This window comes from Emiliania huxleyi (assembly GCF_000372725.1).
Source record: "Emiliania huxleyi CCMP1516 unplaced genomic scaffold EMIHUscaffold_348, whole genome shotgun sequence".
Taxonomy (NCBI): domain Eukaryota; phylum Haptophyta; order Isochrysidales; family Noelaerhabdaceae; genus Emiliania; species Emiliania huxleyi.
The window spans coordinates 23,188-45,922 of NW_005199378.1; the positions used below are offsets into that span (position 1 = coordinate 23,188).

General features: G+C 67.3%; 5 protein-coding genes across 5 annotated transcripts; 2 read left to right on the forward strand and 3 right to left on the reverse strand.

Moving 5' to 3' along the window:
* Positions 1-542: 542 nt before the first annotated feature.
* On the forward strand, positions 543-1,622 carry EMIHUDRAFT_42950 (hypothetical protein; the record flags this gene model as incomplete). The annotated part of the gene is made up of 1 exon (XM_005773037.1): positions 543-1,622. A coding segment is annotated over one exon (1,080 nt), but the record flags the coding sequence as incomplete, so codon positions are not given.
* Positions 1,623-3,912: 2,290 nt separating this feature from the next.
* On the reverse strand, positions 3,913-5,556 carry EMIHUDRAFT_444655 (hypothetical protein). Its single transcript, XM_005773038.1, has 5 exons — positions 5,530-5,556; positions 5,407-5,459; positions 4,909-5,216; positions 4,668-4,802; positions 3,913-4,510 (listed from the first exon to the last, which is right to left on the reverse strand). The coding sequence occupies exons 2-5, from the start codon at positions 5,407-5,409 to the stop codon at positions 4,045-4,047; spliced, it is 912 nt and encodes a 303-aa protein (XP_005773095.1). The 5' UTR covers positions 5,410-5,459; positions 5,530-5,556; the 3' UTR covers positions 3,913-4,044.
* Positions 5,557-12,376: 6,820 nt separating this feature from the next.
* On the forward strand, positions 12,377-13,087 carry EMIHUDRAFT_241963 (hypothetical protein; the record flags this gene model as incomplete). Its single annotated transcript, XM_005773039.1, has 1 exon — positions 12,377-13,087. One exon carries the CDS (start codon positions 12,377-12,379, stop codon positions 13,085-13,087), a length of 711 nt encoding a protein of 236 aa, XP_005773096.1.
* Positions 13,088-14,721: 1,634 nt separating this feature from the next.
* EMIHUDRAFT_458540 (family 2 glycosyl transferase) lies at positions 14,722-16,192 on the reverse strand (the record flags this gene model as incomplete). Its single annotated transcript, XM_005773040.1, has 4 exons — positions 15,413-16,192; positions 15,303-15,336; positions 15,139-15,221; positions 14,722-14,943 (listed from the first exon to the last, which is right to left on the reverse strand). Exons 1-4 carry the CDS (start codon positions 16,097-16,099, stop codon positions 14,722-14,724), a joined length of 1,026 nt encoding a protein of 341 aa, XP_005773097.1. The 5' UTR covers positions 16,100-16,192.
* Positions 16,193-18,847: 2,655 nt separating this feature from the next.
* EMIHUDRAFT_241967 (hypothetical protein) lies at positions 18,848-19,778 on the reverse strand (the record flags this gene model as incomplete). Its single annotated transcript, XM_005773041.1, has 2 exons — positions 18,848-19,024; positions 19,095-19,778. 2 exons carry the CDS (start codon positions 19,776-19,778, stop codon positions 18,848-18,850), a joined length of 861 nt encoding a protein of 286 aa, XP_005773098.1.
* Positions 19,779-22,735: the final 2,957 nt, after the last annotated feature.

The following is a 22,735-nucleotide window of genomic DNA, read 5'->3' on the forward strand; positions in this document are numbered from 1 at the left end:
GTCACCTCACGCCGCCTTCAAAGCGGAGAGAGAGAAGCACGACCCCTGGAATTGCGACTCGCCGCTTCCTCCCCCGCTGTGTGATTTGTGTGTGTGTGTGTGTGTGTGTGTGTGTGTGTGGCTCTGTGCCTTGATCTGCTAACAACAAACCTAGAACTACATGTACGTCGTTCACCGTCTTCAAAGAAAGAAAGAAAGAAAACAGACAACCCAAGGGCACCGTCTTCACGGGAAGTTTGCATGCTAATAGTTTTCTTCTGCCGGTGATAGTACTAGCACGCGCCAGTTCGCACCTGTGTCGAGCCTGTCTGCTGTGAGAGAGAGTTGTTTTGTTTAAATTCTTCTTCTCGGCGGTATATGAGGGCCCGATGCTTAGCTTAGTCTTACTCTTGTCCCTCTCCTCCACCGCGCTCGGCCTCCTCTCGCCGACGCGCTCCGCCGCGCGTCGCGCCCTTGGCGGCGCGACTCGCAGCTGCGTGCGCTGCGCCGGTCCGGCGACGGCCGCGGCGGTGGCGGCGGCGGCGGCGGGCGCTGCCGGAGGGCGCCGGTCCGCTCTCGTGGTCGGCGGGGGCGCCTCGGGCCTGAGCTGCGCCCTCGAGCTGGCCGGCCGCGGCTGGTCCGTCTCGGTCCTCTCGCGCGACACCTCCGAGGGCGCCACCCGCGCCGCTGGCGGCATGCTGGCGCCGCAGGCGGAGCGGCTGGAGGAGGGGCCGCTGCTCGACCTGTGCGTGCGCGCGCGCTCGCACTTTCCGCCCTGGCTGCAGCGCGTCGAGCGGCTCTCCGGCGTCGACGCCAACCTCTGCTCGCGCGGCGGCTTCCTCGCGCCCGCCTTCGAGGGCGACGCCGTGCAGCGGTGGCGCCCTCCGGCGGCCGGCGGGCCGGCGACGTGGCTGGGGCCCGAGGCGCTGCGTGCGCTGGAGCCGGCGGTGTCGGAGGCGGCCGTCGGCGGCTGGCTTTTCGAGCGGGAGGCGTCGGTCGACCCTCGCGCGCTGCACGACGCGCTGCTCACCTCGTGCGGAGCGCTGGGCGTGCGCGTGCTGGAGGGCGTCTCGGCCTGCTCACTCAATTTGGACGTGGAGGCGGCGGCGGGAGGCGCGGCGGGCGGGAGCGGCGGGGCGGCGGCGGCGGTCATCACGAGCGACGGCGCCGAGCTGCGCGCGGACGCCGTCGTGCTCGCGTGCGGCGCGTGGGCGCGCGAGCTGCTGCCGCTCGCCTCGTTCCCGATCAAGGGGCAGATGCTGCGGCTGCGGCCGCCGCCCGGGCACGCGCAGCGCGAGGCGGGCGGGCTGCAGCGCACGCTCTTCGGCGACGGGGTCTACCTTATCCCGCGGCGCGACGGCGCCGTGGTGGTTGGCGCGACCGAGGAGCCCGGCGCCGGCTACGACCGCAGGGCCACCGCCGGCGGCGTGGCGCAGCTGCTCGACAAGGCGGTCGCCGCGGCGCCCGTGCTGGCAGACTACACGCTTGACGAGGTGTGGGCCGGGCTGCGCCCCACCACGCCGGACCGCATGCCCCTCCTCGGCCGCGCCTCCTCCGCCTTGAACCTGCACGTCGCCGCCGGCTACCACCGCAACGGCATCCTCCTCTCGCCGCTCTGCGCAAAGCTGGTCGCCGACGGCATCGAGGGCGCCCTCACCGAGCAAGACGCCGCCCTCCTCGCCCACTTCGAAGTGGAGCGCTTCAGCCGCGTCCAGCCGAGCCCGGCCGCCCCTCCCGCCCCCGCCACCTCCTCCGCCTCCGCCCCCGCCGGCCGCCACCCCAACCTGCTGCAGCGCGTCGCCGCCGTGCCGCGCCGCCTCTTCGGGCGGGCACCGCCGCCGCCAGCCGCCGGCGCGGCGGCGCCTGACCTGACCGCGCCCGTCGGGTCGCCGGGCGGCAGCGCGGGCGGGGCGGTCCCCGGCGGGGAGGCGACTGACGAGTGGTGGAACCTCACCCCGCGCTCGCCCGAGGAGGCGGCGGCGACGGCAGCCGTGGTAGCGGACAGTGCGCAGCGCGAGGAGAGCATGAGCCGCGCTCTCGCCGCCAATCGGGCGTTCCGTGACCTCGTGCACGAGATCGGGGAGCCGGTGGTGGCGCAGTCAGTCGTCCCCACGCCAAGCACGGCGCCGCCGCCGCCGCCGCCGCCGCTGCAGGTGCCGCCGCCGCCACCGCCGCCGCCACCGCCGCCGCCACCGCCGCCGCCACCGCCGCCGCTGCAGGGTCCTCCACCGCAGGCGGCGCGAGCCGCGCCGGCGCCGTCGGCCGCGGCCGGAGCCGCAAAGGAGGAGCACGCCGGCTTCGCCTTTTGGACGGGGGAGAGCTCCGACGTCGGCCCGACCATCGACATGGCGATGGCGGCGAACCGCGACTTTCGCGCGCTGATGCAGGAGGGTTCGGTCCAAGACCCGCTCGCAAGGTACGAGGGCGGCGAGCAGCAGCCTGCTTCTGCCGAGCCAGCACAGGCGGACGCCGACGAGATCCGCCTGTGGAAGATCGAGGAGGACGGCACGAAGACGCCGCTTCGCTTCGGGTGCCCGCCCCCCGAGCTTCTGCAGGGCTACGGCGACACGGTCCTACCACCGCCCGTGCCAGAGGCGGCGGCAGCGGCAGAGGCGCCGGCGGCGAGCGTGCCTGCGCAATCCGACGCCGACGAGATCCGCCTGTGGAAGATCGAGGAGGACGGGTCAAAGACTCCGCTTCGCTTCGGGTGCCCGCCCCCCGAGCTTCTGCAGGGCTACGGCGACACGGTCCTACCACCGCCCGTGCCAGAGGCATCGGCAGAGGGGGCGGCGGCGGCGGCGGCGAGCGCGCCTGCTCTCGAGGCAAGAGCGAGCAAGCTTCAGCGCATGGTGGACGAGCTCGGCACTCCCGCGAACGGAGTCGTCGCCCCGTCCGACGGCGTGAGCGCCCCAGCGAACGGCGTCGCTGCACCGGCCAACGGCGTCAGTGCGCCGGCCAATGGCGTGGTTGCAAACGGCGCCGCTGCCCCCGCGAATGGCGTCGGCGCCCGAGCGAACGGCGTGTCGCAGGTCGCTTTCGCGCCGCCGGCGTCGGAAGAGCCTGAGTGGATGAGCGAGCAGCGCGCGGGCATCGCGCGCGCGGCCGCCGCGCGGCCAACCACTGCCGAGGCGGACGCGGCGGCGGCCGAGTCGCTGCACGTCAATGCGGACGGGTACACCCAGGCGGACGCCGCTGTGGACCGCGACGACGCGCTGCGTGCCGCGTTTGCCTCCAACCAGGAGCTCAAGCTGGCGCTCAGCGAGGGCGCGGAGGGCGCGCTCTCCCAGGCGGTGGAGGCGGAGCTTGCCGACTTTCGCCGCCAAGCAGGCATGGACTGATCAAAAAAACTCTTGCCGTCCCCAAGAGCGTTTGCCGGAGCCCGACCTCTCCCAGTGCGGTGGGGGGCTGAGATTTCGAGACGGCCACGACCTCAGGTTTAACAGACCGAGGGAAAACGCTCGCGAGGACTATAGCGCTCGCCCCGGGCGACTCACCCGAGCAGGGCCTAGGCGGGAGCGCCACACTCACACGCGCGAGCCGAGGGTGCGGGGGCGGGGGTGATGGTCGGCGCAGGTCAACTCTGCCAGGTCGGTCGCGTCCATTGTCCATATGATGAAGTGGCAAGTGCTCTGAAACGTGAAACCGCATGACCATGAGACACAATAGTCAATACACAATATTTGCAAAAATTTAGAAATACAACTGTTAATCTGTATCGTTGCAGCTTACACACGTTGCGGCTTGCCCTTGCGCTTGCGGTGTTGCGCGCTTGTATCATCCGATTTCGGTGTTATCGTAGCGGCAAACGGTTAGGGCGTTAGGGCTGCCCCGGGCGCGCGACGCCGCCCCTGCGGCTGCGCCTCTCCGCGAGAGCGCGGCTAACGCGCCGTAAGCGTAACGGAAGACGGGCCCGAGCGAGACACAAAAGTTCAAATGAGTTGATTACTAATTATTATACTTTTGAGTGTATAGAGGAATAGACCGACGAGACGCGCGTACAAAAACGTAAACGAAAAATCGATGACATCTCTCATTCTCTCCACCGGTGTCTCGTGCACTCCTGCGTTACGGCGCCGCGGCAGGAGAGTTCATCTCTTTTTGCATCTCCTCCGCCACCCCCTCAAAGTAGGCGTGCTCGAGCGCCTCCTTTGCGGAGACGCGGCGGCTCGGCTCGTACCGCAGCATGCGCGAGAGCAGGTCCAGGCCTAGCGCGTCGAGGTTCGGCGCGACGGTGCTGAGCGGCACGGCCTCGAACTTTGGCCAGTCCGACTTGTACTCTGGCAGGTCGATCATCGACGGCCACGTCTCCTCAGTCGGTGTGCCGAGCACCTTGAAGATGCGCATCACCTGGTCGTGCTCCGAGCAGCCAGGGAACATGGGCCGCCCGGAGGCCATCTCGCCAAAGATGCAGCCGACCGACCAGATGTCCACCGGCGTCGAGTACTTCCGGGAGCCCATGAGCACGTCCGGCGCGCGGTACCACAGCGTCACCACCTCGTGCGTGTAGGAGCGCACGGGGATGGCAAACGCCCTGCGAGGGGCGGTAGAGGAGGCGGCGGGGGGGGGGGGGGGGGGGGGGGTCCTCAACCCCTTTTTCTGGGGGGGGGGCCCCGCGCGGTTGGCTGGATCGCGCGCGGGGGCGCGCATGTGCGCGTCGCCGGGCGAGGCCATGGCCGTGGCGGCGGCGCCTGGCCAGCCCAAAGTCTGCGAGCTTGAGCTCGCCCTGCTTGTTGATGAGCAGGTTTTGCGGCTTGAGGTCGCGGTGAAGGACGCGCCGGTCGTGGCAGAAGGCCACGCCACGCAGCAGCTGCAGCAGCGCACGCCTGTGCCGCGCGCAGCCGGGGGGGCGGCGCCGTCGAGGCCCGGCTCGCAGCTCCCGCCGCGGCGGCTGCTCCGAAAGGGGGGGATGGGGTGGAGAGTGCGGCGCACTTGATCATGCGCGAGTCCGCGCCGTCGGGGCACGAGTCGAGGTACTTTTTGAGATCCTGGTCGAGGTACTCGAACACGAGGGTGAGCTTCTTCTCGGTGTGGATCACGTCGTGCAGCCGCACAATGTTTGGGTGCTGCAGCTCCTTCAGGATGGAGATCTCTCGGATCGCCGTCGAGGGGATCCCCTCGTCCTCAGCCTCGAGCCGGATCTTCTTGAGAGCGGCCAACTCGCCGGACTGCCGGTCCCGCGCCTTGTACACGACGCCGTACGTCCCCTCCCCAATCTTCTCAATCTTTTGGTACTTCTCCTGCGGGCGGCCCGGGGGCGCGAACGGTGTCAGCTCCTTGACCGCGCGCGGCGGCGCGAACGGTGTCAGCTCCTCTGACCGATGCGCGCGCGCTGCACGCAAACGCGGCGGGAGACCGCGCGGGGATGCAAGGGGCTGTCGCATCGCCGCCCTCAACACGGCCCCTCTGTGCGCAATCTCTGCGGCGCGCCATGGCGGGCGCGAGCACGCCCAGAGGCTCCGATGACGGCGGTCCGGTCACGCCTAGCGGAGCGACCAGACTAAATGTGGGTGGTCAGGTGTTGGCATGGTGGGGACACGAGGCACGACAAGCCTTGCAGCGACAAGCAGGCGCGCCAGGGTCGTTCAGAGACGAAAAGAAGAAATTGTGGCGTAAGGCGGGGCCTCGGCAAAAGAAGGCTTCGCAGTGCGAGCGGGCGCCAGTCGTTATAGAAAGAAAGAAACGCCGCCACAGCGCCACCGATGCACGGCCCGCATGAGCGCGCCGCGCGCCAATCGCGGTGCCCACACCATCGGGACCGGTCCGGAGCAGCCAGCGATTGGAGCCGAATCGCCAGATTCGACCGCTGTCCGGCCCTGGAGCGCCGCGGAGACCGGAGTCGAGCGTGACGACGGGATACGCGCGCTTTTTTAGCTCCCGTTTGTTGTTCGTGTTATGGCCCTGCGAACGCGCACCCCCCCTAGGGGTCAGGGCTCTCTTGCCCGTAGGCGTAGCCCGATCCCAATCGTCTGGCCAACTGGGTGCGCTTTCTTCCCCGGTCCTGGGCGTGCGGCTGATGACTGCACTCCAAGTGCTCCACAAGTGCACCGCGGTCGCGATTCAGGAGATGCACGCGACAGACAAGGCGCGGCCGACGGCTTCTTCAGAAGCCGTCGCCCCCACCACAGGAGCAGACCAGTCACACAACTCCAAAGAAAGAAAATCGCCATGCCGCGGGCGCGATTCGTCGACCAAGGAGAGCCGGCCCGACCCCCCTGGGAGGGGAAGCGACATGATCCAATGCCGCCGTCCTCGCCCGGGGAGTCGGGCACGGGATCGCCGTCGGCAGGGTCAACGGAATCAGGCAGAGAGGACGAGACGGCGGCGGGGCCAGCCAAAAAAGGCTAGGAGGGGAGGTCGGGCCCCGCGCCCGTCGGACAACCATCGGAGAGCGAACAGGAGGGTGAGCCCGGGGGAGAGGGTGGACCCCCCCCCCGGAGTGGAAGACGAGGACCCCGCGAGAAGGGGGCCCTGAGCGGTGATGTCGTCTGAGAATGTGTGTCGTGTTCGTGTCTGGTGTCCATATTATAGCTCCGAGTAGAGGGGGCGGTCTGCTGCTAGGGGAAACCTGGAGCGCGGAGCTAACCCTCGGAGACCCGTGTTTACTTTTTAGATACGGCCCTTTCCCTGCGAACGCGCACGCGCGCACCCCCCCAGGGCTAGAGGGCTCTCTAGCCCGTAACCCGATATCGATCATCCGGCCCGCTGGGTGCGCTTCTTAGCTCCCCGGCCCTGGATGTGAGGGTTAATGACTGCGAGGTTTTGAATAAACGCTGTCCATAAAAAGAAAAAAGCAAGTCCTAGAAAAACAGCTCGTCCCTTTTGTTTCTTTCTCGCGCTCGCTCTGCCCTGACCTTGCACTCCATGCCCCGTCGGCTACAGCAAGGAGACGCCCGGAGAGAGCCGTGCCCTCCCCATCGGCGCCACCGCCTCCCATACCTCCAACGCCGGGTCATAACGCTCCACCAGGCAGCCGATGCCTCCGCCCTCCTCGTTCTCAAAGTTGTACCCGCCCACCGCATACAGCTTGCCGTCCAGCACCGCCACGGCGTGACGACACCGAGCCGTCGCCATCGGCGCCACCGCCTCCCACGCATCCAGCGCAGGGTCGTACCGCTCGACCGAGCTGAGCCCGCCGTCGTTGTTGAGGCCTCCCACGGCGTACAGCTTGCCGTCGAGCACTGCAATTGCGAGCTCGTCCCGCAACTCCGCCACCGGCGCCACCGCCTCCCATGCGTTCGCCGCCGGGTCGTACCGCTCGACCGAGCCGAGGCGGTCGCCAGCGAATCCGCCCACAGCGTACAGCTTGCCGTCGAGCACCGCCACGGCGTGAGTCTGCCGAGCCGTCGCCATCGGCGCCACCGCCTCCCACGCGTTCGTGGCGGGATCGTAGCGCTCCACCGAGCTGAGGAGGCCGACGCCGTGGATGAGCCCGCCAACAGCATAGACCTTGCCGTCGAGCATCGCCACGCCGTGATTCTCGCGTGGCGTCGCCATCGGCGCCACAGCCTCCCACACATTCGTAGCAAAGTCGTACCGCTCCACCAAGTTGCGCCGTCCTCCTCACTCTGGCCGCCCACCGAGTACAGCTTGCCATCGAGCACCGCCATGCCGACATTCTCGCGTGCCGTCAGCATCGGCGCCACAGCCTCCTCCTCCCACTCGTTCGTTGACGGGTCGTACCGCTCCATCGAGACGAGGTTATTGTCGTCCTCATCGCGGCCGCCGATCACGGTCAGGCGCTGCCTCTCGCGCTTCTTCAGCGTCTCCTTCCAGCCGCGGCGCCACGCGCGGCACGTCCCCTTGACGGCGTGCTCCGTGGTCGGCAGCTGGGCGAGGATGTGCGGGGCGAGGTCCGGCGAGAGGAGGACCTCGGAGAGCACCCACTCGGGCTGCTCCACGAGCCGAGCGGCGTGCTCCTCCGCCACGCGCATTGCGGCGGCGCTCCAGAGGGGCGCCTGCTCGTCGATGAAGGCGACGAGCTGCTCTGGCGAGAGGCCAGACAGGCGGGCGCCGATGCGGTGGGAGGCCATGGACGGACGGAGGCTCGCATGCCGGGGATTTCTTTTCTATTCTAAATGAGCTTCAATAAAAAGAAAAACAGGCTGGCTTGCACATAGATTGCACAATCCGTCGGCTACAGCAAGGCGACGCCTGAAGAGACCCGTGCCCTCCCCATCGGCGCCACCGCCTCCCATACCTCCAACGCCGGGTCGTAACGCTCCACCAAGCAGCCGATACCTCCGCCCTCGAACTCCTCCTCATCGTTCTCCCCGCCCACGGCGTACAGCTTGCCGTCCAGCACCGCCACGGCGTGATGACACCGATCCGTCGCCATCGGCGCCACCGCCTCCCACACATCCAACGCCGGATCGTACCGCTCGACCGAGCTGAGCCAGCCGTCGTCGTGGCTGAAGCCTCCCACGGCGTACAGCTTGCCGTCGAGCACCGCAACTGCGAGCTCGTCCCGCAGCTCCGCCAGCGGCGCCACCGCCTCCCATGCGTTCGCCGCCGGTTCGTACCGCTCGACTGAGCCGAGGCGGACACCATCGAATCCGCCCACAGCGTACAGCTTGCCGTCGAGCACCGCCACGGCGTGAGTCTGCCGAGCCGTCGCCATCAGCGCCACCGCCTCCCACGCGTTCGTGGCGGGATCGTAGCGCTCCACCGAGCTGAGGAGGCCTTCGTCGTCGCTGTACCCGCCAACAGCATAGACCTTGCCGTCGAGCATCGCCACGCCGTGATTCTCGCGTGGCGTCGCCATCGGCGCCACAGCCTCCCACACATTCGTAGCAAAGTCGTACCGCTCCACCAGGCTGGAAGTTGCGCCGTCCTCCTCACTCCGGCCGCCCGCCGCGTAGAGCTTGCCATCGAGCACCGCCATGCCGACATGCGTTCGTGCCGTCAGCATCGGCGCCACAGCCTCCTCCTCCCACGCATTCGTTGACGGGTCGTACCGCTCCAGCGAGTCGATTAACTCGTAGTCGCTGTCTTCGCCGCCAAATACGACCAGGCGCGGCCTCTCGCGCTTCTTCAGCGTCTCCTTCCAGCCGCGGCGCCACGCGCGGCACGTCCCCTTGACGGCGTGCGCCTTGGTCGGCAGCTGGGCGAGGATGTGCGGGGCGAGGTCCGGCGAGAGGAGGACCTCGGAGAGCACCCACTCGGGCTGCTCCACGAGCCGAGCGACGTGCTCCTCCGCCACGCGCATTGCGGCGGCGCTCCAGAGGGGCGCCTGCTCGTCGATGAAGGCGACGAGCTGCTCTGGCGAGAGGCCAGACAGGCGGGCGCCGATGCGGTGGGAGGCCATCGCTCTGGAAAAAGAAAGAAAGCAAAAACCGACAACCCAAGGACGGCACGCCGCCACCACACAGGGATTGTAAGGAGAGGAGTGTGGTGCTAGCCGTCGCCCACCCTAACACTTGGTCGTCTGCCTCTTTCTATCTCCCTTCGCTGTCCCTCGCCGATTCTCGCTGCAACAACCTTCATGCCACCTCGCGGTCGTCCCACTCTCGTCGTTCTCCCTCCTGTCGCTTCCTCCTCTGTCGCGTCGCTCTCATCTGCCTCGTCCTGCGACGCCGCCGCCGCCTGCCGATCCCTTGCTCTCGCGGCTTCTCCCGCCTTTCGGCGCAACTCTGCCCTCCTCGCGGCATATTTTGGCCCCTCGAGTTTATCGAGCTCTCCTCGCGCAAGGACGACTCTTCTGACGCCCACTGCGATCATTTGCCGCCAAGTCATATCGTTGCTCAGAAAGAAAGAAAGAAAACAGACAACCCAAGGGAGGGATGGGAAGACGGTACGCCGCCACCACACAGGGATTTTAGGGGAGAAGTGTGGTGTTAGCCGTCGCCCACCCTCGGGCGTCTACCACTTCCTATCTCTCTCCGCAGTTTATCACCAATTCTTGCAGCGACCTTCATGCCACCTCGCATTCTTCCCACTCTCGTCGTTCTCTCTCCTGCTGTCTCTTCCCCTGACTCATCGCTCTCCTCGGCCTCGTTCTGAGACGCCGCTGTCGTCTGCCGATCTCTTGCTCTCGCTGCTTCTCTCGCCTTTCTGCGTAACTCCGCTCTCCTCTCCGCGTATTTTGGTCCCTCGAGTTTATCGAGCATTCCTCGCGCAAGGACCACATTTCAAAATCATTTCTGACTCCCACTGCGAGCATATCCCGCCATATCGGTGTGGAGCGTCAGCGGCGCCGGAGGGGCGAGATTCTTTTTCGCTCGGTTTGTGTCCGAGGTGGCCGAGCGCATGTCTTGAAGGTCCGATACTGGAAGCCCATATAGGCACCTTACACTCCCCCGCAGTATCGCACCTCTTGAGCGACACTACGTTTCCGCAGCTGGGGATTCTCCGGGTACCCCTCTTTGTACCCGTGCTGGCCGGATTCCTCCTCCGAACAACTCAAGTTCGATCGGCCCCAGTCTCGAACTGGCAGCCACTATCTCACCGGAGGTACCATGTCCGAGGAGGGCTTGGCCTGTATATACTTTTCCGGCAAACAAAAAGGAAAAAGGGCCCGAGCACTTTGCGTTTCCGGAAATTTCCAGGGAAAACAGAGGGTGTTTGGTGCTCCATTCTGGAAACTCGCGAGTTTCCCTGAGTGAGTCTGAGAGCTGGTCTGGGGCAAAATCTGAGGCAAAATCGAGGAAACCGGCAACATCCCGGGCTTTTTCCAGGTATACCCGGGTTTTTCCGCAGGTATTACCCGCAAAATACCCGGTATTTTGCCGATTTGGCTGATTTTGGGCCCAAACCAGCCTCAGACTCGGCTCAGAGCCCGGAAAATTTGATGGTTTCCCCGGGAAAATAGAGGGGAAAAGAGAGGGTGCTGTAGAGAAAAAAGGAAGGGAAAAGAGACGGGGTGCGAGAGGAAAAGTATATACAGCCTAAGCAGGAGGCCACCGCCCACCGGCCAAAAGCGCATGTCTTGAAGGTCCGATACTGGAAGCCCATATAGGCACCTTACAACAGTACATGATCCGTATCAGAGTGTGGAGGGAGGGGGTCGCCCGCGGAACTACTGTGCTGCATGAATGCTTGCCCAGGTGTGAACAACACCTCGTGACCACGGCGCCGCAGGCGCCTGTTGATGGGTCCAGGTGATAGCCCTGGATGGGCAATGCATACGCCTAGTTGGACCTCAGATCGCCCGACCGCGTCCCGGTGCTCTGTGGTCGGATTTGTGACGCCGCCGCACCGCGCCGCGGCCGGGGCCCGGGGGCCCTCCTGAGGCCAAGGATGGCCGTGGCGTACCGGGACGAGCTCTGGGAGGTGGAGTGTCAGTGAGGAGGGCCTGAAGAGCATCATCAAGACAGCCTGGGTGCTTCCCATCGCCGCCCAAACCGCCTCGACTGGCACCCTCGCCGACTTCCTCCGCACGCTCGGCGCGACGGTCACCGAGGTGGATCTCGACACGGAGGACGGAGACAGCGACGAGGAGGACGAGCGAGACGGCAACGCGCTCGACGACGAGGCTGAGGAGGAGGAGGAGGAGGAGTTGGATTCGGCGTGGCGCGTCTACTTCCTGCGAGACTCGAGCGGTCGGAGGACTTACGTCACGCGTGCGAGCCCCGACCCCGCCCGACGACTGCGCCAGCACAACGGCGAGCTCTCGGGAGGTGGCGCGCCCGCCGCGGGACGGCCGTGGCGCATTCTTCTCGTTGTGCGCGGCTTCTCCTCGAAGAGTGATGCGCTCGCTTTCGAGTGGGCGTGGCAGAAGCCGCACACCAGCCGGCACATTGCGCGACAGTGGGGTGTGAAGGGATTCGGGAAGTGCGGCACGCGGTCAAAAGTGTCGGTGCGATTGGCGGCGCTTGCGCTGCTGCTCGTGCACGGCCATTGGGCCGCGTGCGCGCTTCATGTCCGTGTGTGTGCTCCCGAGGAGTGTGGACAGGCGTTGCAGGACGTGCGCCGCGCCGCGCCGCGGGGCTCACGTGCGGACCGCCGTGAAGTGAGTTCTTTGACTAATGTCACACACATGTTGGGAGACTGATAGGTCAAAAGCATAGATCGTCAATCGACGCGTCGCGCCTTTGCCGATCCGCATAGTGAGGTTCTTGGGTGTGGCGCGCCCAGCGCCAGTCTTCACAACGAACCTGGTTCACGGGCGTCCAGCGCGACGAAGGCGGCACGGGCACCCTCCACTAGCGCCTTCCCCTGAAAAAGAAAAGAGCTTGCGCGCCCGGCCGCTGGCCACCAAGATACATACATGATGCTCCTCGGGCTGTGCGCGAGCATGCACACAGCATCGGGTACTTCGAGCAGCCGGCATGACGTCTACGGGTTCGAGGACGTCGCTCTCCCTCCTCTCCCATCCGGAGCCCGATTGGTGCTCGGTGAGTCGAGGCCAAAGGTGCCGGGAAGCAGCAGCTCGGCGGTGGCCGGCGAATCGCACGACACCATGATGTGGTCCAAGCTTCGCGAGTACGTAGCGCTCCACGAGCGTGACGACGCCGGCGCTTGCGGTGTCGGTGGCGAGGTCTGGCCAGCTGCCTCGGCGCTGTGCGAATGGCTCGGAAACCATTCCGCTGAGGTGTGCGGCTCCCGCATCCTCGAGCTCGGGAGCGGCACAGGCGCCTGCGGACTGTACGCGGCGGCCCTTGGGGCGGCGTCCGTGCAGCTGACCGATGGCGGGCCGGTGGAGCTGATCAGCCTCGCGAGAGCGAACATCCTCCGTAATCGCCACCTCTTTCGCGCCGGCAGCAGCGTAGAGGCTCGCCGCCTCCGCTGGGAGGAGCACTCGCCCCTTCCGCGAGACGCGGACCTGATCATCGCCTCGGATGTTTGGTACCGCCACGCAGACGGCGCGGCGAATGCGGCGCTCGCCCGCACGCTGCGAGAGCTGCTCGACCAGCCGCCGAAACCCCGCGCCATCGTCGCGCACGAGCACCGCAGCAGAGAGGCGCCCTTCGATGCGACGTTGCCGCGGTGGGACGCCGACGACGAGCTCCTCGAGGGGTTCGCGGCTGCGGCCCGGGAGCACGGGCTGCGGCTGGAGGGCTTGTGGTCGAGGAGGCCGCGCTGCCATGTGCGAGGCAGCTTCCGGTCGTGGGACGCCGATGTGTCGATTGTCGAGGTGTTCGCGATCCAGACGCCGCCGACGGGTGAGTGAGGTTGACAAAAAAGAACACAAACGCATATCCTCTCCGCCATATCTCCGGAGTGAAGAGATTATAGGCGAGCAGCAGGGACCCGAGGGACCATGTGGAAGACGGCTAGTGCTAGTTCCCCCATCCGCATCGGGCCAGGACGACCCCCCGGCTAGTCGCCGACCACACCCACAAAGAACCCTGCACAAAGACCGCAAGGGCGGGGACCTGTACCTTTTTACCCATCTCACCGCATCTCACAGTAGAGAGGTGTCCGTTTTTATTTATTTATTTATCCGGACTCTCCTCGCGACGACATAAATAAAACACACATGACAATAAGACGACGAACCACTCTCCTTCCTTCACTAATATGCATATATGCCTCGACCCCCCTCACACGTCGTCGCGACGGTGTGTGTGGCCCAGGATTCAGCAACGACGTGTGGAGATGCGCGCATCGAGAGCCCAAGAAGAGGGCACATACACGGTGTGCAGAGCTCTGCACACTGTGGTCTCGCGCGCTGCGCTGCTTGCAAGGACCGGAACAAACGTGCCGATCGCGGCTCGCCTGGCGGCCGCGCAGCCCTCTCAGGCCGCGGGCTCGACGATGCGCCCGGCGGCGGCGCTGGCGAACCCATTCAGCGACCCCCCCACGCTGACGTACCCTGACGCCGACGGTATCGCGTCGGCGCGACGCAGTGCCTCCTGCTCGATGAGTGGCCGGCCGAGGAGCGGCGCGCCGAGGAGCGGCTCTCCGAGCCGCTTGGCGAGCGGCGTCTCGCCGACCGCGAGGGGCGAGACGCGGGAGGGCCGCCGCTGCCGCTGGCAGCAGCGCAGGGGCGCCAACGCCGCGGCACACGCGTCCGCAAGTCGCCGAGGCCCCTCGCCGCCGCTCCAGAGGAGAAGCACCGCGCCGGGCGGGAAGGCGATCCGGCACGCGGCGGAGACCCGGCCGCCGTACGCAAAAACGCCGCTCCAGACCAAATGGTACGCGACGAAGCCGAGCTCGACGGCGCCGCACCACGACAGCACGGCCGGCCTCGCGGCCTTTGGCGGGCTCGGGCTGGTCTCCGCTACACCGGCCTCCTCGGCGGCGCTAGCAGCGGAGGCGGCGGCCGCGGCGGCCGCGGCGGCGACGGCCGCGGCGGCGCTGCTGCTTCCCGCGGTGGCGGCCTCCCCGACCGATCCGCTCTTAGGCGTGGTTTGGAACTCGGCCTCGCCTGGAGTGAGGATGCCTCCCACCCACGCGCAGCACTGGTGCGGCAGCATGCCGGCGGCGACGACCGCCGCCGGTACGACCCGCAGGAGGAGGAGGGGCGCGAGCAGGAATGCGCCGGCGGGCGAGCGGCGGCGGAGCGGCTCCGAGTAGCGGCGGCCGAGCGCGACGCACGCGATGAGGGTCGAGGCGGCCATGTGGATCATCACGGGCGCGAGGTAGACGAGCGCCGGGTAAAACTCGTCCGGCGCGGCGACGAAGAGGCCGAGGTACTCGAGCCAGGGCGCGGCGATCTGCCAGGACATCCAGAGAGGCCACTGGGCGGAGAGGCACATGTGGTAGACAAGGTGCGCCTGCAGGGAGGGGGGTCCGAGGGACGGAGGGCTCCGCGGAGAGGAGAAGGAGAGGCGCGGGCCCGGCCGCCAGGAGGAAGGCGGTCTAAGGCGGGCTGCGCGCCTTCTTCAGCGCGGCGCAGCGGTAGCCGCAGATCAGCTGCCTGCCGTGCAGCCGGATCAGCTGCGCCCACCCGAACGTCCACCGGCGCTGCTGCGCGCGGTACGCCTCGACAGTCGCGGGCAACTCGGCCGGCACGGGCACCTCGGCGAAGGCGGTGCGGTAGCCGGCAAACAGGATGCGGAAGGAGAGCTCGCAATCCTCCACCTGCTCCGTGGGCCGGGTGGGCTGCCTCCCGCCTCCCCCCCCCCCCCTCTCTCTGTTTCTCTCCTTCTTCCTCCCTCTCTCTCTCTGCCACCTCTCTCTCTCCCTCTCCCTGCACCCTCTCTCTCTCCCTCTCTCTGCCGCCTCTCTTGCCTCTCTGCTGCCGGGCGGGCGGGCGGGCGGGAGAGGGCCGCGCGCCAAGCTCGCGGCGCGCCAGCCGCCCGCCGCCTCGATGGCGGAAGCGCGCCACACGCCGGCGGTGCCCGTGAAGTTGACGAAGCCTAGGGGCGGTTCCGGGAGGCTGCTGCGGAGGCTCTCTCTCTCTCTCGCCGCGCCGCGGGCGTGAGCGGCGGACGGCTCGCCGACAATGGCCGAGCGCCACACCATTTGAGCAGCCTACGGCGGGGGAGAGGGCCGCTTGGGGGGGGGGGAGCGGCGTCGCGCGACGGGCGGCGCTTTCCCGGCGGCGCGCGTGGTGGTCGTCCAGCGAGAGGGACTGCGAGAGCGTGAGCAGCGAGTCTAGCGCGTTGAGGTGCGCCCACTGGCCCTGCACCAGCGCAAGGTCGCCGAGCGGCTCGCCAGCGCGCGAGTAGAAGCGAGGGACGGTGCGGTGGAGAAAGTCGTCGTCCGGCACGAAGTCGGCGTCGAACATCGCCAGAAACTCGGCGCTCGTCCGCTTCCGTCCTAGCTCGAGCGCGCCAGCCTTGTACCCGTCCCGCCTCTCGCGCCGGATGACGGAGCAGCGCACGCCGCGCGCACGCCACGCCGCCGCCGTCTCGTCGACCAGCGCGGCGACCAGCCGATCCGTAGAGTCGTCGAGCACCTGCACCTCGAACGCCTCTCGCGGCCAGCGCAGGCTGCACGCGGCGCCGATTGAGCGGGCCGCCACCGCACGCTCGTTGTACATCGGAAGCTGCACGCACACAGTCGGAGTCGGAACCGGGAGCGGCAGCAGCGAGCTCTCATGCTCCGCCACGGAGCCGCACAGGGAGCGCCATACCGAGATGCCGCAGAAGCCGAGCCGCTCGACCAGCCCGAAGACAATGAAGAGGACGATCAGCGTGTAGATGGTGTGCGCAAAGCCCGAGATCATGGCGAGCGTCCAGTATGGCAGCCCATGGTGCGTCAGCACCCCGAATAGCAGCGCATCCGAACTCATTCGCTCCCTCTGCAGCGGCAACGACGTGGTTTCACACAAACACGGATCGACACACCTCTCCCAGCTCGCGCCGGACTCTGCGGCTCGCCGCCGCCGCCGAAGACTCGTGAATTCTTCTTTTGTACTTTTGAAAAATAGCGAGAGTTGCCTAGTGTCGTGCGAGGGAGTTGTGTTGTAAAACTCTTTTCTTCGAGGCAAGGGCTCTCTAACGCGTGGACTCAGGGGGGGGGGGGGGCGACGAGGGGCGAGGACCACGAGGCTACTCGCTCTGCGTCTCGACCGACGGCGTGGCCCTGCGCGCGCGCTCCTGCGCCCTTGTCAGCAGCCACTTGTCGAGCGCGTCCCACCCGCCCCGCACACGCGACCAGCCGTAGCGGCGCAGCACGCCCCGCAGCGCCGAGAGCCAGCCAGACCAGCGCGCCTCGCGCCGCCGCGGACCAGTGACGCGAGGCCGAGCCATCGCGATCTGCAGCGCGACGTCCAAGTCCGCCTCGAGCCGCGGTGCCGCGTCCGCAATCCCGCCGAGCATGTCTCTGCGAGGGGGCAGGGGGGCAGAGAGCGGGGGTCGGCACGGGCAGGGGTGGGCTGCCCTCTCTCTGCGCCGAGGCGCACCGCTGCAGGCGGTCGCGCTGGGCGGGCGACGGAGGAGGTGGCCACGGCGGCCACCTCGGGGCGGGCAGCCGGCCGCGCCAGAGCCAGTGGAAAGGCGAGGCGCGCTCCGCCGGCGCTGCCGGTGCCGCCGGCCAAGCAGAGGCAGCCGACGGCGGCGGCAGCGGCGGAGAGATGGAGGCCGGGCGCCAGCTGCACCACATCACAGAGGCTGTCAGCAGGACGGCGACGCAGACTCCCTTGCTCGCGAAGGAGGGCTGCGGCGGCGGTCTCGACGGCGGCGGCGGCGGCGGCGGCGGCTCCTGCGGCTGCTCCTGCGGCCGATCCTGCTGCTGCGGCTCCGGTTCCGGTGGCAACGACGGTGTCGGTGATGTCGTTTGCGGGCTAGCCGCCGGGGACAGAGACGGCGGTGGGACGGGAGAGAAACGCACAGATGATTGCCCGGGCTCGAGCTTGCGCCTCGCTGGCTTGTGCCGAGTCGTGTGCTCGACGCCCTCGCGCTGTTGGGCTGACGCGAGCGCGTCCTTGAACCGCGACACTCGGCCCAAGTCTGCCGTCTCATCCTCAAGGTGCTCGTCAGATCCTTCTGTCGGGCGGCGCAGCAGAGTCTCGGCCTCCTTGAGCCAGGGCGGCGTGCGACTGGTGGCTTCAGCTGCCTCGGGTTTGGTCACCGCTCGGATGAGGCGGCGCGGCGTGCTCGGGCGGAGGCGCCGTGCGGCATCGTCCGGAGAGGAGGGCTTGCGTGGCGGCGGCGCGGGGATGCGAGACGTCATCTTGCCGCCTGGGGCAAGCGCCAATCTTCGGCGGCTGGCAGTTGCAGTCGGCGGGGAAGAGAAAGAAATCGCTAACGCAAAGCGAATCCCGATAACAGTGGCCAGGGGCGGGGGCTTGCATTTTTGCCGTCGCCAGTCGCACTCCCAAACGCTACAACGGGGGCGGCGGCGGTGGCGGGGGCGGCGGCGGCGGCGCGACGGGGTTGGGTAGGCCGGGGGTGGGGAGGCTGCCGTGCTCGAGAGCACTCGAGCTGCCGTGTGCGCTGCGCGTGCCCGGTGCGCGCACCGCACACCATACGGCGGGAAACAGACGGCGAGGGGGGCGCGGCGGCAGCGGCGCAGCGCGCGCGCGGCGCGCGCGACGGAGGGGCGGAGCAGCGACCGCTGAGCGCGGTCGCTGCTCCGTCTGTCCCGGAGCGCCGTCTGCGCGGGGTGCGCGTCAGGAGAGGGGGCAAGCGTGGCGGCGCGGGACGCGCGGCGGCGGCGGCGAGCAGCCGAGCGCTCCGTGCGCGGTGAGGCAGCCGGGCGACGAGAGGTAGGAGGTGCTTGCGACGGCCGGCGAGCGCTCCCGCGCCTGCGGAGGGGCAAGGCCTGAGCTCGACTGGGGCTGGTTCGCCCTGCTGGGGCAGGCCGTCGTGTTTCTTCCCGACTCGCCGGCGCTAATTGTGACACTTGCAGTCGCCTGCGCGTGGCCGGCCGCTGCTCTCCCCTTTTGACCGTCCTCTGCCCGGACCCTGCCCATACGCAGGTCAAGTGGAAGCTCGACGAGGAGACAGAGGGCGAGCAAGTTGACATCGCAACGCCCGCCAAGTTGCAAGCTGCCGTGGCCACGACCGATAATGTAAAGACGGGGAGCGGTGGGCCCGCCACCGCACCAGCGACACCGGCCGCGGCTCGCCTCCACGCGCCGGCTCGGAAGAGGGGCTGTCGGCGGCGCAGCAGAGCGGCTCGCCTCGGCGCTCGAGCCGCCGACAGCCCCACTCCTCGACGCGACGGCCGCTCCCGGAGCCAGCCGGTGCGCGCCCGACCCACGCCCCCTCTCGCACCCCTCCGACCCCCCCTGCGCGGCGCACCTATCCGCTGTGCGCCGGCTCGAGCGCCTATCCTTCGCCAAATCGCGACGTTTGAGCGCAGCGCACGCGTCCCACACGTCACGCGCGCGCAGGAGAGCGTGCGGCACAGTAGTAGCGTGTACTCGCCGAGGGCATCGCGCCGAAAACCCCGCGCATTCCGCCCCAGCAGAGGCTGCAGCCGATGCGACAAAAACACCACTGTAAAACGGTGAGTACTTGGGGTTGAGTGGGCTTGCTTGCTCCCTTAGCCGGGAGCAAAATGCAAGAAAGATAGACAACCCTCCTACATGCAGTCATACCCACAGCGCCAGCAGCGCCATCAACGAGAAGCCCAGAAGGAGCATCAGCATGCTGCCACACACGTGCTCCGCCTTGGCGAGCTCGCGCTGCGCCACCTCTATCAGGCCGACGTGCAGAAAGGTGCCGGCGGCGACGGCGGTTAGCGCCCCGGTGAGCGCATTGTCCGCCACCTGCGAGGGAGGTGGGAGGCGGCTGAGCCGTTGTATAGCGCGAGCCGTTCGAGGCACCACGCGCGCGCACCGTTGTGAGCGCAGTCCCAAGCATCACTCCTGTCGGCGTCGTGACGGAGAAGGCGAGCATCCAGCAGGCAATCGTGCGTCTAGACACGGCCAGATGCCTCACGAAGCTGGCGCCCAGGGCAAAGGCCGCGAAGGCCTTGTGGGCGAGGATGCTGATGAAGATGGCCCACGCCGTCTGATCGCTCACGCCCAGCGACAGCCCGGCCATCAACGAGTGGAAGGAGAGCGCGCTGAAGAGGATGATCGACGGGATCAGCCCGGAGCTGAGGAGTGGCACCACCTCTTCGCCTGGCGCGTGGTCGGCGGGCTCGGCCTCGTCTTCGTCGGAGAGCCTTACCGGCGCCGGGGCGGTGCCCCGCTTCGCAATCGCTCGCGTGGTCAGCTGGTCGATGATCAGCATCGCCAGCATGCCCAGGCTGCACAGCAGCGGCGCCACGGGGTAGTCTATCCCCATTGCGTCGGAGAGAGCCTCAGTCGCATCCGGGAGCAGGTGGCAGAAGCCCGCCGCTATGAACACACCGCCGCTGAACGCCACGCCAAGCTCGAGTGCCGATGACTGCCCGGTTCCGAGACACAGGGGGAGCGTGCTCCCACCGAGGCCCGTCAAGAAGATGACTGCCGAGCGGGAGGCATTGAGCGCCCATGGTGGTGGAGCTTGGGCGGCCGCCCAGCGAGGCTGGGACATCCAAGCGGCGTCGGGAGTGGCGCGGCTAGTGAAGTGTGGGCTAACTAACTCGCGCAGAAATAAAGAAATATGCCAGGCGTCATCTTATCAAGCCTCGCCCGAGCGCCATCGCTGTCGCCCACCCGACGCTCCACACACACATACCCGCAGCCTGCCACGAGCACGACCCGTCTCCCCAAGGCGCCACCATGCCGTCTGCCGCTGTCGTTGCCGCCAGCCCGGCTCCAGCTGCTGCTGCCGCGCCACCTCCCCCTCGAGCGCATCGAGCGCGTCGACACAGAGAATATTTTACACCCCGGCCCGGGATGTGCGGTTGAGAGAGAGGGAGAGAGTTTTTAGAGAGATTTTCAATACCAAACAACTCTAACACTCACACGTCATTTGGAGCCTGGAGCCCTGTTCACGCGCGCGCGAGACGTGCAGACAGGGTTGCCAGGTGAGAGCGAATGGCGCGGTTCACGCCTCGCACAACAGAGAGAGAGATGCGCTCTGCATGGTGGGACATAAAAGAGAGCGAGTACTTTTGGGCGAGTAGGCCGTGCGGTCAACGCTGCCGCGCGCGACTTTGCGCGCGAGGCGGCGCAGCTTGAGAACGGCGGTGGGCGAGAAGCCGCCGCCGAACGTCTCGTGGAGCAGCAGGTTGAAGTTGTTGCGCTTGACAAAGATCGCGTCGTGCTCGTGGTAGAAACCGCGATGCGCCTTGACGTAGCCGTGGCCGGTCTTGTGGGAGAAGGGTTGCGGTTGGCCGGGCTGCCCGCGCGCCTTGCAGCCCATGTTCAGGCGGCGGGCCTTTTCCTCGCACTGGCAGTAAGACCAGAAAAGAATTTTACAACCAAACCAAACTCTCTCGCACAACGGTCTGGGGCTCCGCACCCGTGCGCCGTGGCCGTGCTGCACAATTGGTTGGTTGGTCCCGCACTTTCGCGCACTCGGGCCCGGAAACATTGGCTGGTGGGGTATTTTGCCCACTGTGGGTGACACGGGCTGGTCGGAAAGAAGTTTTTTATTTCTCGCAAGATCGCTGAAATTTGCGAGCGCACGCCCCTGGAGACCGCCCTCGCCTCCCAGCATGGCCAGCAGACTACGTGGCCGCTCAGCATCTTCGTCGCCTTCATCGCAGCCCTCGGCCTGAGCGGCTCTGCTTCAACTATGCTCTTCATCACGTTCATCTTGGGCTTGACATTGTGCTTTTCAAAAATTTCTCTCTCTCTTCTCTCTCTGATTGAGAGAGAGAGAGAGATTATTAGCAATACCACACAACTCTATTTTTGTTCTGATTGATGTCTGTCTGTCTGATCACGCTGCGTTTATCGCACTTGCTTGCTTGCTTCGTTCGCCGGTGCTCCAGGTGCAGCAGCCAGTTGCTCTGCTCTACGGCAACATTCCGCCTTTGATCGCTCCTCGCAGAGAAGGGAGAAAAAGAATTTAAACAAAACAACTCTCTCTCACAGCACACAGGCTCGACACAGGTGCGAACTGGCGCGTGCTAGTACTATCACCGGCACACCACCGGAGCAAAAGAAATAGAGGACGAATATGCCTGGAGCTTGCAAGCCCAGCGGCGGCGATCCTGCCGGGGCGCCGCTGCTCGGGCAGCGCGTCGTGCTCGGCGGCCTCTCTTCCCGCCCCGAGCTCAACGGGCAGCGGGGCGTGGCGCGGAGCTTCGAGGGCGGGCGGTACGCTGTGGCGCTCGAGGGAGGCGGCGAGAGCGTGCGGGTGCGGCCCGGTAATCTGTCGCCGGCTGCGGTGGAGCGGGCGTCGAGCGGTGCCGCGGCAGCCCCCGACGAGTTCATCGCAGCAGCGGAGCGTGGCGAGGAGGAGGCGGTGCTGGCGTGGCTTGAGGGCGGCGGGCGGGCCGACGCGACGTACGAGAGAGGCGACGTGAGAGGCATCACGCTGCTGATGGGCGCCGCCCGCAATGGCCACGAGCGGGTGGTCGACCTACTGCTGCGGCGCGGCGCGGAGCTCAACCTGCAGAGCAGCAACGACGAGACCGCGCTGATGTGCGCCGCCCGCAGCGGCCACGAGCGGTTGGTCGACTTGCTGATTCAGCACGGCGCTGAGATCAACCTGCAGAGCAGCAACGGCTTCACCGCGCTGATCGGCGCCGCCGCCTTCAACCGCCCGGCCGTCGTGCGGCGCTTGCTGCGGGCGGGCGCAGACACGGCAGCGCGCAATGCGAGCGGCAAGACGGCGCTGCAGATGGCCAAGGGGGAGGGCCACGCCGAGTGCGTCGAGGCCTTCAAGAAGCACGTCCAGGAGTCGGTCGTGGCGGGACGGCCCACGGCGACGGCAGCCGGCGGCGAAGGCGCAGGCGGCGTTCCCCCCGGCGGCGCTTCTTCGGCTGGATCGAGAGTCGCGAGGACGCTATCTCCAGCGGCGGCGGCGGGGCGGGCGTCGAGCGGTGTCGTGGCAGTCTCCGATGCGATCGTGGCAGCGGCTGCGCGAGGCGAGGAGGAGGCGGTGCTGGCGTGGCTCGACAGTGGCGGGCGGGTCAACGCGACGTACGAGAGACGAGGCGTGAGCGGCCTCACGCTGCTGATGGGCGCCGCCTACAGCGGCCACGAGCGGGTGGTCGAGCTGCTGCTACGGCACGGCGCTGAGGTCAACCTGCAGAGTAGCAACGGCTTCACCGCGCTGATGCTCGCCGCCTGCAGCGGCCACGAGCGGGTGGTCGAGTTGCTGCTGCAGCACGGCGCTGAGGTCAACCTGCAGAGTAGCAACGGCTTCACCGCGCTGATGCTCGCCGCCTGCAGCGGCCACGAGCGGGTGGTCGAGGTGCTGCTGCGGCACGGCGCGGAGATCAACCTGCAGAGCCGCAGAGGCAGCACCGCGCTGATGCTCGCCGCCCAGGACGGCCACGAGCGGGTGGTCGACTTGCTGCTGCGGCACGGCGCTGAGATCAACTTGCAGGACATCAAAGGCTACACCGCGCTGATGCTCGCCGCCCTCTTCAA

Bases quoted from the DNA above. Each gene is read 5' to 3' on its own strand.
- EMIHUDRAFT_444655 (XM_005773038.1), bottom strand. The intron at 4,803-4,908 runs GTGCGCCGCACT...CGCGCGGCACAG, and splicing joins GCGGACTCGCGCATGATCAA to GCGTGCGCTGCTGCAGCTGC. The intron at 4,511-4,667 runs GCGCCGCCGCCA...CGCCCCTCGCAG, and splicing joins GCAGACTTTGGGCTGGCCAG to GGCGTTTGCCATCCCCGTGC.